Source organism: Solanum stenotomum, chromosome 3 (assembly GCF_019186545.1).
Source record: "Solanum stenotomum isolate F172 chromosome 3, ASM1918654v1, whole genome shotgun sequence".
Lineage (NCBI taxonomy): Eukaryota > Viridiplantae > Streptophyta > Magnoliopsida > Solanales > Solanaceae > Solanum > Solanum stenotomum.
Window position 1 is genome coordinate 38007628 of NC_064284.1, and position 16578 is coordinate 38024205.

Consider the following 16578-nt stretch of genomic DNA (forward strand, 5'->3'; position numbering starts at 1 on the left):
TTCGCTGAGGGTTTGAAGACTCCGGAGTAGAAGGACAGTGAGTAATCGGATTGGGAAGGATAGGGGGGGCTGAAGAATAAGCTGGGTTTCGGAACAGAGGAGGGCTTGAGAAAAGAGGTGCCGGTGGAAACGTAAAACCCTGGCCTACTTCAAACACAGACTGATTGAAAGATGGATGGGAACCAACCATAGGTGATTTTCCAGTTTCCACTCGTTGCTGAAAATCCTGCGTGCCGATGGGTGTTGTGAGTGGAGTCGAATCCGTTGGTGGAGTCGTTGGTGAAGAAGGGATGGACTGTACTCCCATATGTGAAATAATAAGCTCCAGTTTCTTGTTCCTCTCATGCATTTCATTGAAGTGAGTGTGAAATTGTGACTGTTGTAGCTCGACAGTTTCAAAACGTTTGCTAACATCATCAACGAACACCGCCAACTGAGTTCGGACAGCTCGAACGTCATCTTGTAAGGCTTGAAGTGCGGTGGATGAAGCCATTGCCGGCGGCGTAGAGGTGCCAGGTGGCTCTGATACCATTGTAACAGGAGGAACTCCTGATACCATTCTTAAAAGTGAAGGAGAAGTAGAGAGGAGAAAGAAAAGAGAGAATTTGATAAATTTCTGATATCCCCTTCTGAATGCGATTACATCGTTTTAATAGTACTCCTTACAGACAACGGATAGTACTACAACTGTCATATTCCTAACAGAAAAAGGGACTACAATGCAAATAACCACAAACTATTCTTAAGGGGCTAAACTGTAAGACGGAAATAAAATACGTAAATACTTAGAGGACCTAAAGTAAAATAAGAAAACTTCTAATTTAACAGTCACAACAGCTTTTGTGACAATTACATGGCCAATTTAGCATTAGATTGGAATAGAAAACAAAAATTCAGGGGATTCAAAGAACTAACAAGCAAAGGAAAGTGTATAATCAACATGGACAAAGCTCTAGTTCCTAACTTCATATTCAACACAAGGAAAACACAAACAGATAGAAGATAATGACGTGAACTCAACAATCACATTCCAGCCTAGTAAAGGAAAAATCAACAACTTCAAACACGAGTACATCAAAAAAAAAACAAAGAAAACATCACCAAAAACAACTTATTCTCATTCACTTCGACAAAATCTCAGAACGGAAACAGACGCAACAATGTAGAGGGTCTCAAGAATAATATTGTGAATAAATTACAGAGACGAGAAATCTTACATGAACCATACAAGAAAGATGAAGAAGGAGTCAATGGACGAAGAAAGGTAGAAAAATGGAGATCCGCGAGTCAAGCAGAAACAAATTTGAAATTCGAATAAGACAAAAATAGCAACGCTCAAATGAAAAACAAATTGATAAGGAACGAATGGTGGGAGAGTGATTCTTACCGAGATAAAGTGCAAATCCACCATGTACACAAGGAAGAAGATGAGGCCATTAACGGTGAAAGAAAATCGAAGAGCTCTGTTGGAGACTCTTCCTTTTCCTCTTTTGACTTTTTTTTTTTGTTTTATTTTTAGTTTAGTTGCTAAAAAAAAAAGGTACAAGGTTTGGCGGTAAAAAAGTCGGGAAGTCTGCATATTCCTGCCAATCTTAATTGTTTTTCTTGAAAATATTAGCTACGGTACACTTAATTGTTTTATTTAATAGTTTTAAAAGTTAAAAATAGTTGACGACTTTGTTGTTTTTATTATTATGATGAGTATATAAAATTAAATGGATCTCAACCATAAATTATTACACAGTACACATGGTATGAATAGAGCTGTCAATATGGGCTAGACCCGTTGGGCCGGCCTGGCCTAACCCGTGATTTGATAGGGTTGGACTACGATTTTTGGAGCCCATTTAAGAAAAGGGCTTTTTAGCCCGACCTGAATAAGTCTGCCGATTTGTAGAACTTGAGAAATATGGATAGGGGTGGCCTGTGGGCCAAATAAAAATTAATTAAAAAATAAAAAATAAAATAGAGTATTAAAAATAACAAGAGTCTAAATTCAAAATCAGTTTCAACTTTGAAATATTATAATTTAAATACAAATTATATTTATAAAATATGTATTACATAAAATAAAAATTTCCTAAAATTTCTAGGAATCACTAGGTACATAGGCCGTAGACTATGGAATATTGTTATAGTTTTTGTGTTTTATTATGATCATTGAAAAACAATTAGGTTAATATTTTTATTTAGCTATTTATGATTTTACTTTAAATCAAACTTAATAAATATTATAAAGATAATTTTATTTGTGGATTTGATTAACAAGTAGTAACACTAACACCATATAATATTATCTTGTCGATATTTATGATAATATTTTTAAATTATAATTTAATTTAAAAAATTATAAAAATATATTTTTACGAAAAGAGGGTTGGCCCGGCAAGCCTACGGCCCACGTACTTGTGGGCTGGGCCGACCATTTTCTGGCCCACACCAAAAATGGGTTAGCCCGGCCTGACCCGTCAAATTTCAAAGCATGTATGGATTAGCCCGGATGGGGTGGGCCAACCCATATTGACAGCTCTAGGTATGAATCTACAAGGTCATTGAACATTACTTGACCGGATCTTTATCCCGTACAGTACAGTTTTCCAAACATTGCATGGAAGGGTCGGTCTCCATTTATTTGAGCCACCAAATTTTTTGCTTGTTGAAGCAGTGTTTCTACTTGTACTCTGTTACCATTTACAGAGTAGAAGCTCAATAATGTTTGTGAAAATGTGCACACTGAAACCAAACAACCTAGTTTGGATAACCAATGATCATCTGTCTGATGCTACCAGTGCAGGCATCTTCAATCAATGATAATCAAGCACTTTGAAGAGTTGATCACTTCACAATTAGAAGAAAACCTATGAGTTGCTCCATCAGAAAACTCTACCCCATTATATACAAGAAGAAATATCAAGTTCTCTTACCAAAATATGCTTTATTCCATTTTCGAGCAAGACTTCACCAATAGTTTCCATGTGAATAAATCATCAAACTGAGCTGTGTTTGAGCTCTACCTTGGGAACAATGGAGTAGTGTTTTCTTTTTTCGCTGCTCATCCATATTAAGCAAGCTCTGATGAGGAATATAAGTCCTCATTCCATTATGTTTTTCTGTGTCATGGATAAAATCAGGACCAATCCAGCTTTTTCCAGATTCCTTTACCATGGCTCTTGCATTTATCAACTCTCTTACTCTTCTAGCATCTTCCCACCTTCCTGCCGATGCATACATGTTTGAAAGAATTACATAAGTTCCAGCATTTTCTGGCTCTATCTCCAAAAGTTGTCTGGCTACAATTTCACCAATATCAACATACAGGTGAGCCCAGCAAGCACCTAAAAGTGAACCCAGAATTGCAGCAGTTGGTTCAAAAGGCATCTCTTTGATGAACTGAAAGGCCCTTTCTACTTGGCCGGATCGACTTAGCAAATCAACCACACAACCACAGTGCTCAATGCTAACCTCAACCCTATCTTTTCCACTACTTAAATCGTTAAAAATCTCTACACCTTTATCCTCCATTCCTCCATGGCTGCAACCAGATAACACAGCTAAAAGAGTTATCTCATCAGGCTGAATTTTGTCTTCTTCTCTCATCATTTTGAAGAGCTCAACTACCTCCTTTCCCATCCCATGTTTACTGTAACCAACAAGCATCGCATTCCATGAGCTCACAGTTCTTTCGGACATTTGATTAAATATCATCCTTGAATAAGTGAATTTTCCACACTTGGAGTACATATCAATGAGAGAATTATGAAGCACCGCATAGAAAGGCAGTTCCAATCGAATAATATGGGCATGCAGTTGTCTACCTTGTTCAACTGCAGCAAGTCCTGATAAGGCTGTTGATACACTAGTATATGTAACATAGTTGAAAGACATTCTCTCTGCCTGGAACTTGCAAAAAAGCTCTAGTGCCTCTTCAAATAGTCCCTGTTGAGCGTAGCCTGAGATTATAGCAGTGCAAGAGACAACATCTCTTTCTGGCAAGTTTTCGAAAACATATCGAGCTTCATGAACTTTGCCAGCTTTGGCATACATATCAAGGAGTGAGCTTCCCACATATACGTGTGATTCGAAAGGGCTCTTTACTAAGAGACAGTGAATTTGTCTCCCAAATTGAAACCCAATGGCACTAGTACATAATGTAAGCACTGTTGCAAAAGTGAACTCATTTGGCGCAGTACCTGCAACAATTTTTTTTTTACAGTCTAGTCAAAAGAGGAAAAATGAAATTTCAATTTCAAGGGTGAATCCGATGCATTACACTATTTTTTCAACATAAAGAAGGTCAATAAAATGTACTTCCTCCATATCAATTTGATTGTCTTACTTTTCTTTTCAATATATATAAAAAAGAATGTCTCTTTTCTTTATTGACAACTTTTTAATTCTAGCTTGGTTTTTTTTTTTGAGAATAAGGGTCAAAATTGCTCCTGAGACCTGAACTATGCGAAGTAGACCACTTATACCCTTCATTACATTTTGGAATAAAAAATGTCCCAGTTAACAACCCAATTTTTTTGTGATGTGGCAAGTCACGTGGGACTAATCCCTCCACCCAAGCGTTGCCAACTAGGATTCCCACTAAACTATGGATCATTAATTCTGACGCCCAAAACCCATTCTTGCTAATGACCCGACCCGCTAAAATTAAGAGGCAAACATCGATCTTGGATTCAAGTTAGTTGGTAGTGTTGTTCAATATGGAAAGATAAATCCACCTTTAGGACACAAAGCAGTCTGCCAGTCCCTTGTTTATAATCAACTTTATCCATCTGAACGACTTAAGAACTACACTTCTGGAATCATACACCATGGCCAACAGGTATGGTAGCTGAAACTTGATAGCTCTTTCTTTGTCCTAGCTGACTTTTCATTGTGCTATGTTCGGTGTTCAGCAGAAAGTCTCTGAGATTGTCAACTGGAGTGATAAACTTGCTACTTATGAAGGAGTATAAAGAGACCATTCGTTAGTCTTACTGAAATTTCAGATTGTGAGAACTTGAATTCAAGACTGATGTTTGCCTCTTAAGTTTAGCAGATCGGGTCAGGAGCAATGGGTTAGAGTTTGGGTTATAAATTGGGTTAGAATTAATGACTCATAATTTAGTGGGAATCCTAGTTGGCAACGCTTAGGTGGAGGGATTGTCCCACGTGGCATGTCACGTCACTAAAAATTTGGGTTGTAAACTTTTGAGGGTATTTGTGATCTCTTTGGATAACAGTGGGGTATTTTTTATTCCAAAATGTAACGGAGGATATAAGTGGTCTATTTCGCATAGTTCAAGGACAATTTTGACCCTTTTATGTTTTTTTTTATAGATGATGAGGTGGGTGAGGCGTAGCTTGAGGTTTTCTCAGCTGCAGGAACAGGGAATGAATCCTCCAAAAATGGAATGAGTAGGCAATTAATACCACAAGAAAGCTGCCATCCTCTCCCTTTAGATGTAGGGGCACAACAAAAGGTAATCAAAAAGGGCTGCAGGCCTCAAAAACCACAAGATTAAAAGACATTTTGGTACATTTTATATATCTTTAATTTAAGAACACAAGAAGCGGCAATCTTCTTTACTTTCTTATACTCCGTATCAATTCAAAACCAATCAAACAAATTAAAACAGAGGGAGTATGTAATTAACACTTTGTATGTCACAACAGATGCAAATAAATGATTGAAAGGAATATGTTTATGTGTGTGTGTCTCCGCTGCAATGCTGCATTGATATATAGGTAAAGTGTATGTAATGGGCAAAGAAATAGAAGTACCTGATGTCAACATCTGAAGAAAAAGATGGATAGCTTGAGATATATGCCCTTTTTGAGAATAGCCAGATATGAGGGCAGTCCAAGAAACAACATTCCTTTGAGGCATTTCATCGAACACCCACCTAGCATCACCTAAAAGGCCACATTTTATGTAGAAAACAATAAGCCTTGTCCTGAGGTACACTGGAGGTTGATAGTGAGTTTTGATCATGTTGGCATGTACCCTTTGACCTTCTCTTATAGCCCTTTGGTTTATACATTCGTTTAATAGAATATCATATTCCTTGAATTTCACTTGGAGGCCTTGTTTTGCCATTTCGAACAAGGCCTCGGAGAGTGAACCATTGCAACTTAGACAACCGTACAAAAGTTGTCTCTGTTCGTAAAAATATGGTTTTTTTATCATGGAGGAAAATACATGCTTACTCGTATACAAAAATAGACTCATCTTGTTCATGGGGTTAACCATATTTAGTATACTCTACTCCAACCTTCGCTTTTATTTCTACTCAATGACAAAATATATAAGGTATTTTTCAAATTTACTACGTATATATCATTTTGAACCTCCTAAACAAGAGATTTAAAGGTTAACCTACTGAACTATACTTTGATTTTTCAAATCCGCCAACACCAAGTTAACAGGATTGGGCTGCTCATGCCGAAATACAAACAAAACAGCCACCATGTTGAACGGATGTTGCTTATTTTTTCAACTCAACTTACAATATTTATTTCTTTTCCACCTTCAACTTGAACATTATCCAAACACCACTTAGCAAAATTTGAACTCGATAGCAAACCAGAGTATATTAGGTAAAATATCTTTATGGCACACTGGTGTAACATTCGTTACAATCACCAATATTCGTAGATCATCCGAGAAAGCAAAACAGAGTAGCTAAAAGGTAACCATTCCGAATAGGTAACAGAATTGGTTAACAACTTTGGTCAAATCAGCCATGGGGAAACATAGAATGGGCGCTCAACTGGGACGAGCTCAAATCAACATCGCTTTGCATTCATCATGAGCACATATTTGCAGCTTTATTTTTCTATAGAACAATTCTTTTTTACTTGCAGCTTCCTGTTTATCCCCTCATCCTTACTGTTCTTGGTAGGATCTGGAGTAGAAATTGAGCAAAGAAATACTATTTACAGTAGATGGCCTGAAATCCAATGGATTATTCCATCTCATTGATTCATCACTAGACCATTTCATGACTACATCTTCAACAACCAGACCATCAATATGCTCCATCATGAATCCCGCAAGTTGGTGCTTTACAAGTTCTTGGCATCCTGGCCTGTAATCTACCAACCCATCTGGGAACTGTGTCCATCTCTTGTACGTCAGGTTCATGTTTAAGAACTTTAGATTGCTCAGGACTCCACCTCCCGACCCCGATAAGAAGATGCCGTTTTCAGAAGTTGCTGTGATGTTCACAAATAGCAAATTGGAAATTGAACCTGCTTTTGAACTAGCATCCCTTGGACAGGTTGTCACATAGATAGGCTCTGCTCTTCCCCACCATGATGGGTGGTAGTATCTTGTGCTGATGTTTATGTTTGAGAAGATCATGTCACTAACATTTCCTGCTCGGTAAATGATCAAATAAGACAAAGCAAACTGAAATTTGAAAAAGCAAGATACGAAAGTAGAGGTAGATGCATGAGAATAAGATAACAATCTTGAGACTTAGCTTAACAATTAGTCTTTTAGTCAGCAGATCAAAGAAAAGAGTAAAACGAGAGGTTTAAAAGCATTGTACTATCTAGTTCTTACATTTCAAGCGTGTAGAACAATCATTTCAAGTATGTCGAACAAACGAATAAATACAAGAAAACTAATGTTGAGCTAAGAGCCATGAATTAGGGAGAGCTATATGAGTTATGAGCTAGGCTAACAATATGAAGTTTTGATGATTAACAAATGATTAGCAAAACATAACAAACATATGCAAGAATAAGATTTCATATATCTCTCAAATACGAACTGCTCATGATTATAACAAAAAAATACTGAAATACCAGTTAACATGTCTACTACAAGAGCTGCTATCAAGAGTACCCTGTGGAGAAGTAAGGAACCAGGTCCTTCACAGTAGACTGTAATAAGACAGTTGATAGAGGCAAAACAGATCCCAATAGAAAGATTCTTTGAGGAATTATGATTATCACTAACCCAATGATGCAAAAATCAAGGAAGAATATGGAAACATTATCATATTTGGATACCTGGAAGAAGCTTTGGAAATAGGAGAGCAAAACAGTGGCCAAAAGCATGACAAACTTGGATTTAGAATCTTGGGGTTCTTGATCAAATCCATGTTGAATTGGGAGAACAAGAAGCGGCCATCTACTCCTATATAAAGTGTTACTTTGATGTTTTCTAGGACATCAAAACATAAAGAGAAGAAAGTGCACAAAGAAGAAGAATCAACTGTGTCTTCGTGTGAGAGAGAATCAATTGATAACAGTCAGAAGAACCTTATTCCTATCAACTGCAGCGGCGTATATATATGTCAAATTCTACATTTAAAGGATATATATTTAAAGTTGGACACCCTTGACAAAAGTTATGCCTTTGGTGCAGTGGTAATGGGTGTCCATTTGAATGAAGGAGTTTCGGGTTCGAACCTCAAATTTCACAATATTTTTTTTAATTGACAGTCACACACCATTATTCTTGGACACGTAAAAACTTGTGTTGATTACTTTATTCTGCAATTACTTCTTGCATAGTTACTGAAGAACCATGTTCGTCAGTACATAAGGGGCAACATAAAATAACAAGTAAGAACTTAACTGATATAGGATCATATTACGTGCCATAAATAACATAAAATCCAATTGATCATGTTAGTTCAACAAAGTTAAGCAATCAGAATCTCCAAGTTCTTAATTTAGGTGCACCAAGCTGTTTGGCATTGCAATGACTAGTTCCTGGCAACTACAACAAGCAACATTGAGGCTTGTAGGTAATAAACGAAAATGAGATAATTAAAACATCAGAACAGTATAAGATTTAAGTTTTAATTCTGCACGGGTAAAATGTATTCATGAAATGCTAGTGTGAAGCAAGGAGCAAAGATAGAAAGGTGTAAATCTTGCAATTTAATACTATATCAATTGTCATTCTAGCAGAAAAATCCAAAGTGGAATACCTCCATCTCGAATTTGTAGAGCGAGGCCTCTATGAGATTCAACAATTGTAATGTTGTCAAACAAGAAATTTTTGAACGTGTAAAAGCTAGCGCTTCCAAGTTTGATGGCAGAAGATTTTGTTCGAATCCAGCAATCTGTTGCTGTGAGGTTGTAGACAGGTCCATTTGATGACTTTGGACAGATAGCATCGTCTCCTGTGTTGATGTTGCATCTAGTGATAACTGTATTGTTAGAGTCCTCTATGTCTATACCATCGTTGTTGGGTGAATTGAAGTTCCCATATATGGTTACATCACAGATTGATGTCTTATCACTTCGTACAACATGCAAACTGCAACAACATCATACCATTAAATGGCTTCTTGAAATAATTGCACAACACTGAACGGAATAGAGAATAATGTTTGAAAACAACAGAATTTAAGAGATTGACCTTTAAAGGGGAAAAAAGAAGATTAAAGCTCAATATCTATGAACACCAATCTATATCTATGATCATACTTGGACTAAACTAGTAGCAAGCAAAATAAGATATATAATATGAATAAGGAAATCCTTTTTTATTACCCCTTCAATTCCATTTAAATATGAAACTTTCTATTTTGAAACATTTTAAAATGTTTGACACCATTTACCTTTACGCAACTTCACAACATTTTAAAAATTATTCACGCTTTCACTTTGATGTGAAGTGTGATATTAGCTTTTTTACAACCATTACATTACATCATATAGGTAAAGTGTTATAACAAAATACACTTTCAACTTCAAAAATTTCAAATAAAGTGAAAAATATTTATAATAGTACGTAGTAGCTCGTATATGAAAGCTAATCTATAACATTATGTGACTATATTTTTGAGATATTACTCTTTTAGAGCAAATTTGATTATTTGTATGATGTAATTAGTCAAGTTGGGTGATATGCTAGTTTTTAAAAATTAGAGTATATATCATAATAGAAAAAATACATTCACATTCTGAATATTCTTAGTAAAAAGTATGACCAAACACAACTCCAACTTTGAAAATTCCAAATAAAGTTACTCCCTCTGTCCCAATTTATATGACTTACTATCCTTTTTAATCAGTCTTAAAAAGAATGACATATTTCTTTATAACAATTTAACTTTAAAATGTCATTTTTACCCTTGATAAAATGATTTCTAGCCACACAAATATCTGACTTATTTTAGACCATAAGTTTCAAAAGTCTTTCTTCTTTCTTAAACCTGCGTCAAGTCAAATTAACTCATATAAATTGGAACGGAGGAGTGATACTTTTCTATTTTCATGACCAAACGTTGACTTAGTAAAAAAAGTGAAAACATGGTTTGGTTGTTTTCCAAATTTCAAATTCATTCATTTTCATGGCCAAACGGTGACTTAGTAAAAAAAAGTGTAAACATGGTTTGGTTGTTTTCCAAATTTCAAATACAACTTCATTTTCATGGCCAAATATTTGTTTTGATGACAAGGGAAACCCGCAGCCGCTACCCTTTGGGTGCACACAGGTAAAACCCCCGCTCCTATGCAATAGCTCGCAAATCACATAGGAGAGGTAACCCGCACTAGGCAAGTCCGGTGCGACGAGCTCGAGCCAGAAGGCAAACTTCTTGCTTTCGCTGTCAAGGGATTTCAAACTTGAGGCCTCCAACATGGAAGTCCCAAGCCCAAACCACTAGGCCACCCCGAAGGATCTGTCATGGCCAAACATAATTTTCAAATAAAGTGAAAACATTCCAGAAAAAAGTGAAAAATTCTCATGGTAAAACGGTTTCTTAATATCTTAAATTCTATATCCAGTCACACACAATCACAACAAATAAATGGATGGAGTGAAATGCAAATTGAATTTTGTCTATAAATTAAAGAGACCCTAGTGTGAACATTCATTAAGAGTTTATTGTTTTACATATTATTTAAAAACTAGCAAGTATAAAGTGCGTGCATTAACTTAGGAAAGATCACAGATTGTCTACTATTTTAGCCCATACTACACTAAAACTAAATGCATAAATATTTTTACACTATCAATTATAGTTTTTATTCTTTTAGATATAGAGATTAGTTTTTTCAATTCCACAAACTCTTGAATGAAGATAGGGACAGAGACATTGTGTGAGTTGGAGCCCTCTGAAGACATCGAGATTTTGGGTACTATAGGCGTTTTAAGGTTGAGGAAGTGAAGCATGCTATTAGTAGGATGAGCAAGGAAAAGCGACAGGTCCAAATGAGATCGCAATGGAGTTTTGGAAGATCATGGATACAACAAGTTGGAATGGCTGACTAGCTTATTCAATGTCATTTTTAAGATAGCTAAGATGCCCGAGGAATGGAGGTGGAGTACGATGGTTCCGTTGTACAAGAACAAGGATAATATCCAAAATTGCAACAACTATAAGGGTATTAAGTTGTTAAGCCACACTATGAAAGTTTGGGAGAGAGTGATGGAGATGAGGGTGAGGAGGGGTGTGTCTATTTCTGAGAATCAGTTTGGTTCATGACAGGGCGGTCAACCACAGAAGCTATCCATCTGGTGAGGGGACTGATGGAGAAATCGAGAAAGGAAGAGGGGCTTACAAAAGATGTTCATTGACCTCGATAAGGCCTACGACAAAGTCTCAAGGGAGGTCTTGTGGCGATGCCCGAAAGCAAGAGGTGTATCGATGGCCTACATTAGAGCGATAAAGGCCATGCACAAAGGAGCTAAAACTTGGATAAGAACGGTTAAAGGAGATTCAGAGCACTTCCCTGTGGAGATGGGGTTGCACCAGGGATCATCACTCAGTCTGTTTCTATTTGTCGTGGTGATGGATGAATTGAGGTGCCTTGGTGTATGTTATTTGCGGATGACATAGTATTGATTGATGAGACGTGCAATGGAGTTAATTCTAAGGTAGAGGCATGGAAACTTTGGAAACTAAAGGATCCAGATTAAGCAAGACTAAGCTAGAGTATGTAAAGTGCAAAGTCATTGATTTGATGCATAAGGTAGGCGCGAAAATGAGGCTCGACACACGAAATATCCCCAAGAGCAATAGATTTAAGTATATTGGGTCTATAACCCAAGGGAGCAGGGACATCGACGATGATATCACACATCATGTTGATGCGGCATGAATGAAGTGGAGGCTCACCTCTAGAGTCTGTGTGATAAAAAGGCACCCCTAAAACTCAAAGGTAAGTTCTATAGAGTGGTCATTAGGCCGACTTTGTTGTACGGGGTGGAGTGTTGGTCAATTAAAAACTCTTATGTCCAGAAGATGCATGTTGCACAAATGAGGATGTTGAAGTGGATGTGTGATCATACTAGGAGCGACAAAGTTAGAAATGAGGATATTCGTAATAAGGTGGGAGTGGTCTCCGTGGTGGACAAGATGAGGGAAGCGAGAATGAGATGGTTTAGACTTGTGAAAAGGAGATGCACATATGCACCAGTGAGGAGGTGCGAGAGGTAGGTTATACAGGGAACGGGGACAGGCTACACTGAAGAAGTATTGGGAAAAGGTGATAAGATAGGATATGACCCAGCTTCAAATTACCAAGGACATGACCCTAGATAAGAGAGTGTAGAGGACATGTATTAGGGTAGAAGGTTAGTAGATTGTGTAGTGTTGTCTTGTTTACGGTAGTTGGTGTTTTTCATTGTCGTTATACTAGTATTGTTGTAGTTCTTGTTTTGATATTTCAATTATCGTACTAATTTTGGCGTCATTGTCTCTGTCTAATTTGTACCTAGATTTATTGCACTTGAACCGAGGATTTTTCAAAAATCTCTTTATCTCCACGAGGTAGTGGTAATGTCTGCATACATTCTACCCTCTCCAGACCTCACTTGTGAGATTTCACTTAGTATGTTGTTGTTCTGTCGTTGTATTTTCTTTTGGATCAAATTTGTAAAAGATACTTCATTAAAACTATTTTCTTTTTACTTCATCAAAAAATTAGAACTTTTTCTTTTTAAGCCTAATGCAAAGTTTTACTGAGAATAATAAACTCCGAACTCTGTAAAAAAATAATCTTCTTTAAATATAGTACATATTTTGTTTAACTGTTATTGTTTATTAGGGTCAAATCTGTAAAAAAACATTTGACCAAATTAATCAAACAAAAATATTTAGCATAAAGATGTAGTTCCAACCAAAACTTTTACTAAGTTGACCCGGGATAGATGGTCTAAAAAATTGATAAATTTTAAGAAGTAAGAAATATATTTTACTTGGAAATTATCATGTGAAAAAAAAATTACGTGGTAAAAGTATGTATGTTACTTCTTTGGGATGAGATCATACATTAACAACTTGATTGTTGTTACATATTGAATTATATTATGTTGTTTGATTTAAATACAATGTTTGTTGTGATAGTTTCTTATTTTAATGTATCATATCGTTAAGTAACGACGAAAAGCCTCATTTTGCGTAACCAACAATTTGGTGTGCTCACATTGATACTTTTTTTCCTCATTTTGTCACTACTTATTATTTAATAATCCTATTCTATTATTTACACTATTTTTTTATAGTAGCTCTACCTTATATCCTACTTTTCTTGTAGGTTTATCTTTCAAGTTATTGATGCTTAATGCCATATAACAACGAAAAACGATATAATCTATCAAAATGTTATATCATTTCAACAATACAATTTGGTAATGAAACAATATATAACAACCATCCAAACAAAATGCAAGGTAAAATATAAAATATTCAAATTCAAAGAAGTAACTGGAAGTATCTAATAATTCATATCAAATTGAGTAGGAATTTTTTTGGCAAATAAATTCCCTCAATCAAATTAACCTTTTGGTTCTCCAATCCCCCAAAAAAGAAGTTGAAGAGCACGTACCACCAATAAGCAGGTTCAATGAGTCTAACATCGGAGACTTTAATATTCCGGCAGCTGATGAACCCTACCAACCTCGGCCTACACTCATCTCCAAGGCAAGCTCCAGTATGGTTCCAGCTTACCATCACATTCTTCTTGTCATCAAATCTCTCTACAAACTTCAATCCCTGTCCATTGATTTCTCCTCCTCCGATGATCCCAACATCCACTGCATCCTCCGCCAGTACCACATACCACCTGCTCTGCTCCTTCGGGTAATCCTCTAACTTTGATCCTCCCAAAATTGTTGCCTTCTGGTGAATATCCAATACGACGCCTGATTTCACGAATACTGTTGCCGTTAGGTACTTTCCCGGGGGGAAGATAACGTGGCATGGACAACGATGTTTGGATACGATGGTCGAGCATGCATCTATAGCTTTCTGGATCGGAATGGTGTCGTATTTGACGCCATCGCCGACAGCACCAAACTCAGTGACAGAGATGGATAAGAGGTTGGATTTAGGGTGATGATTGGATTGGAGAATAGAGAATTGCGACGTGGAAGAATATGATTGGGCAGCAAAGGACAAAGTGAGAATTGAGAGGAGTAATTGAAGTTGAAACATAATTTGAGAATGAAATAAATGATTTGATTGGAAAATGGAAATAAGAAAGTGGAGGTTTTTAGTCATTGACTTTTTTCCCTTTTTTCTGACCAAATAGCCTAAGAGACCCTTATATTTACCTTGAATTGAAAATTGGACACTAGTACTTGACGAGGTTTCATCCAAATCCCTGAATATGTATAAAATAAATATTTTAGACCTCTCTGATTATTGGTCGAGCTTACATGGCCCAATCGGGAATGCAAGGATAGAAATTTCAAGTCCAAGATGGACTCACTCTCGGAATCACATGTAGGCAAATAAAAATAGGAATTAATAGTTTGCTTCATTATTCCAAACATAAGATAGAAGGAGCAGTTGGGAATTAAAACCAAATAGTCGTGAATTATGCACTAACAGAAGCAAGTCATATAAGAAAAATCAAATTGAAATAAGTTATTATAACCATTAAATGCTAAACTAAAACATCTATTACGTTGTTCATGTACAGATAAAATGGATGATTTCTAAGCCATTAGTCATCCTATTCTAAATGAACTAAGCTCAATCTAAATAATAAACCAGTAAGACTAGATCCAAAAGAGAAAGAGAAACACTTTTCGGATAAAGGATCTGGAAGTATCAAAAGAAATAAGGAAGCATCATGTGAAAAAATTGAGATTCTATCTTTTGGGATCTTATTCTAGAACAAAAGAACTCATTTACATTTAAAGAAGACATTGGCATATACATTGACTGATTACATTTTGAAAGATAACAATTACACGGCAAGTAATTGTATTCATATTAACCACTGGGACTAAATTCTAATGTAGAACTTGAATGCACAGAAGGCATGAAATTTATTTATATCAACAATCAATAGAGTAGGGCAGTAGGCCATGAAAAGAACAGCAACAGAAGATAGATCAAGATAGAACAATTGAACTAATAATTCAAAGCTTAGACAGGTACAAAATTTAAACAGCTGCGAACTTGAGATAAATTTCATCTTGAAATCTAAACTTAAACCAGAATAAGAACAAGTTTGAGACTATACGAGATGAGACTTAAGATCAAAACAACAAAAGAAAAGGGGGTAAATAATTTTTTATCGAACAAGGATTTAAACCATTCCAAAATAACATCACACTATGCTAAACGAGGCACCATCAAACTGATTCAGACAAATATTAGCTATTGAGAACACCTGAACATAGAATATCAGGTTTAAAAAAAATAAGAGACTAAACACAAATCTTGAAACCACAATTTCAATAGAGATTCCAGGCCAACAACATACTTAGGAAACACATTCCACACTTAAACAACTAAATACATAAACATGAACCAGAATGTCTAGTACTAAGACAATAAGAGGCATTGGAAATGAATAAAATCGACAGAAAAGAGATTCAAAAGGGGAAACTGAAACTGCATCCTATTCATGAACACAGTACGCAACATTAACTAATACTAATTAAGATTGGAAGGAAATCTACCTTTTTGGAGAAGCCACTAGGAACGACCAGCTTGACAGTGAAACTTCAGAAGCTAGAAACAACCGAAGAAGAAAACGCTCTTCTAAAAATTCTTAAACTTGGAGTGGCTATCTGAAAAACTCCTTTCTTTTGATGAAAAATTCTGCTCGTGAATCCTGAGAAAATTCGAAATTCCTCCATGGATAAGGGCCAGCTGTTGTACGGATTAGTACCATCCGAACGGATTCTCACAGGGAAATACAAAGGAGGAATCGATAGGGGAAGAGTGAAGAAGGGGTGGGTAGGGTGTATAGCGTTCTTTTGGCGATTAAGGAAAGAAAGTGGGTGTACGCGCCACGCGGGGTTAAAGGATAAAGGGGAAAATCTATATATTTATATCTATACTATCTTGAGAAAATTAAATGAAAGGTGTTGATTGAGTCTTGGTTTGATTTTTGGTGACACTTTGATCAAGAAATGGTCAAATTCATTTTAAAACGTAACTAAGTTAATTTGGGATTAAATTAATATTTTTAAAATTTTCTAATCTTTTATAAAAGACGAAATGGTATGATGGACTTTTGTATTTGTATGAGTTTGTATTCTCAACTCTTCTACTTTATTGTTTGTCAACTGGACCCTTAACTCAATAAAACTCAATATTTTAAGTCATTCTGATAATTGACCAAGCCTATGTGGCAATTTAATTATTGAGTTGG

General features: G+C 36.1%; 3 protein-coding genes across 3 annotated transcripts in view; all 3 read right to left on the reverse strand.

Annotated features, from left to right (window-relative positions):
- LOC125858376 (serine/threonine-protein kinase Nek6-like) overlaps nt 1–16578 on the reverse strand; it is a 1100283-nt gene that overhangs the window by 443691 nt on the left and 640014 nt on the right. The window contains exon 2 of the mRNA XM_049538134.1: nt 469–481. The gene's annotated coding sequence lies outside the window, so the exon portion shown is untranslated. The remainder of the gene's footprint in view (nt 1–468; nt 482–16578) is intronic.
- LOC125858379 (putative pentatricopeptide repeat-containing protein At3g13770, mitochondrial) lies at nt 2306–6423 on the reverse strand. The gene is made up of 2 exons (XM_049538138.1): nt 5773–6423; nt 2306–4190 (listed from the first exon to the last, which is right to left on the reverse strand). Exons 1-2 carry the CDS (start codon nt 6239–6241, stop codon nt 2959–2961), a joined length of 1701 nt encoding a protein of 566 aa, XP_049394095.1. The 5' UTR covers nt 6242–6423; the 3' UTR covers nt 2306–2958.
- LOC125858381 (probable polygalacturonase At3g15720) lies at nt 6583–16213 on the reverse strand. Its single transcript, XM_049538140.1, has 4 exons — nt 15881–16213; nt 13792–14568; nt 8940–9271; nt 6583–7368 (listed from the first exon to the last, which is right to left on the reverse strand). Exons 2-4 carry the CDS (start codon nt 14463–14465, stop codon nt 6878–6880), a joined length of 1497 nt encoding a protein of 498 aa, XP_049394097.1. The 5' UTR covers nt 14466–14568; nt 15881–16213; the 3' UTR covers nt 6583–6877.

Bases quoted from the DNA above. Each gene is read 5' to 3' on its own strand.
- LOC125858381 (XM_049538140.1), bottom strand. From the start codon at position 14,465: ATGACTAAAAACCTCCACTTTCTTATTTCCATTTTCCAATCAAATCAT. The intron at 9,272-13,791 runs GTACGTGCTCTT...ATGTTGTTGCAG, and splicing joins ATTGAACCTGCTTATTGGTG to TTTGCATGTTGTACGAAGTG. The intron at 7,369-8,939 runs GTATTCCACTTT...TTTACCGAGCAG, and splicing joins TCTACAAATTCGAGATGGAG to GAAATGTTAGTGACATGATC.
- LOC125858379 (XM_049538138.1), bottom strand. From the start codon at position 6,241: ATGGTTAACCCCATGAACAAGATGAGTCTATTTTTGTATACGAGTAAG. The intron at 4,191-5,772 runs GTACTTCTATTT...AAATTGTTGCAG, and splicing joins TCTTCAGATGTTGACATCAG to GTACTGCGCCAAATGAGTTC.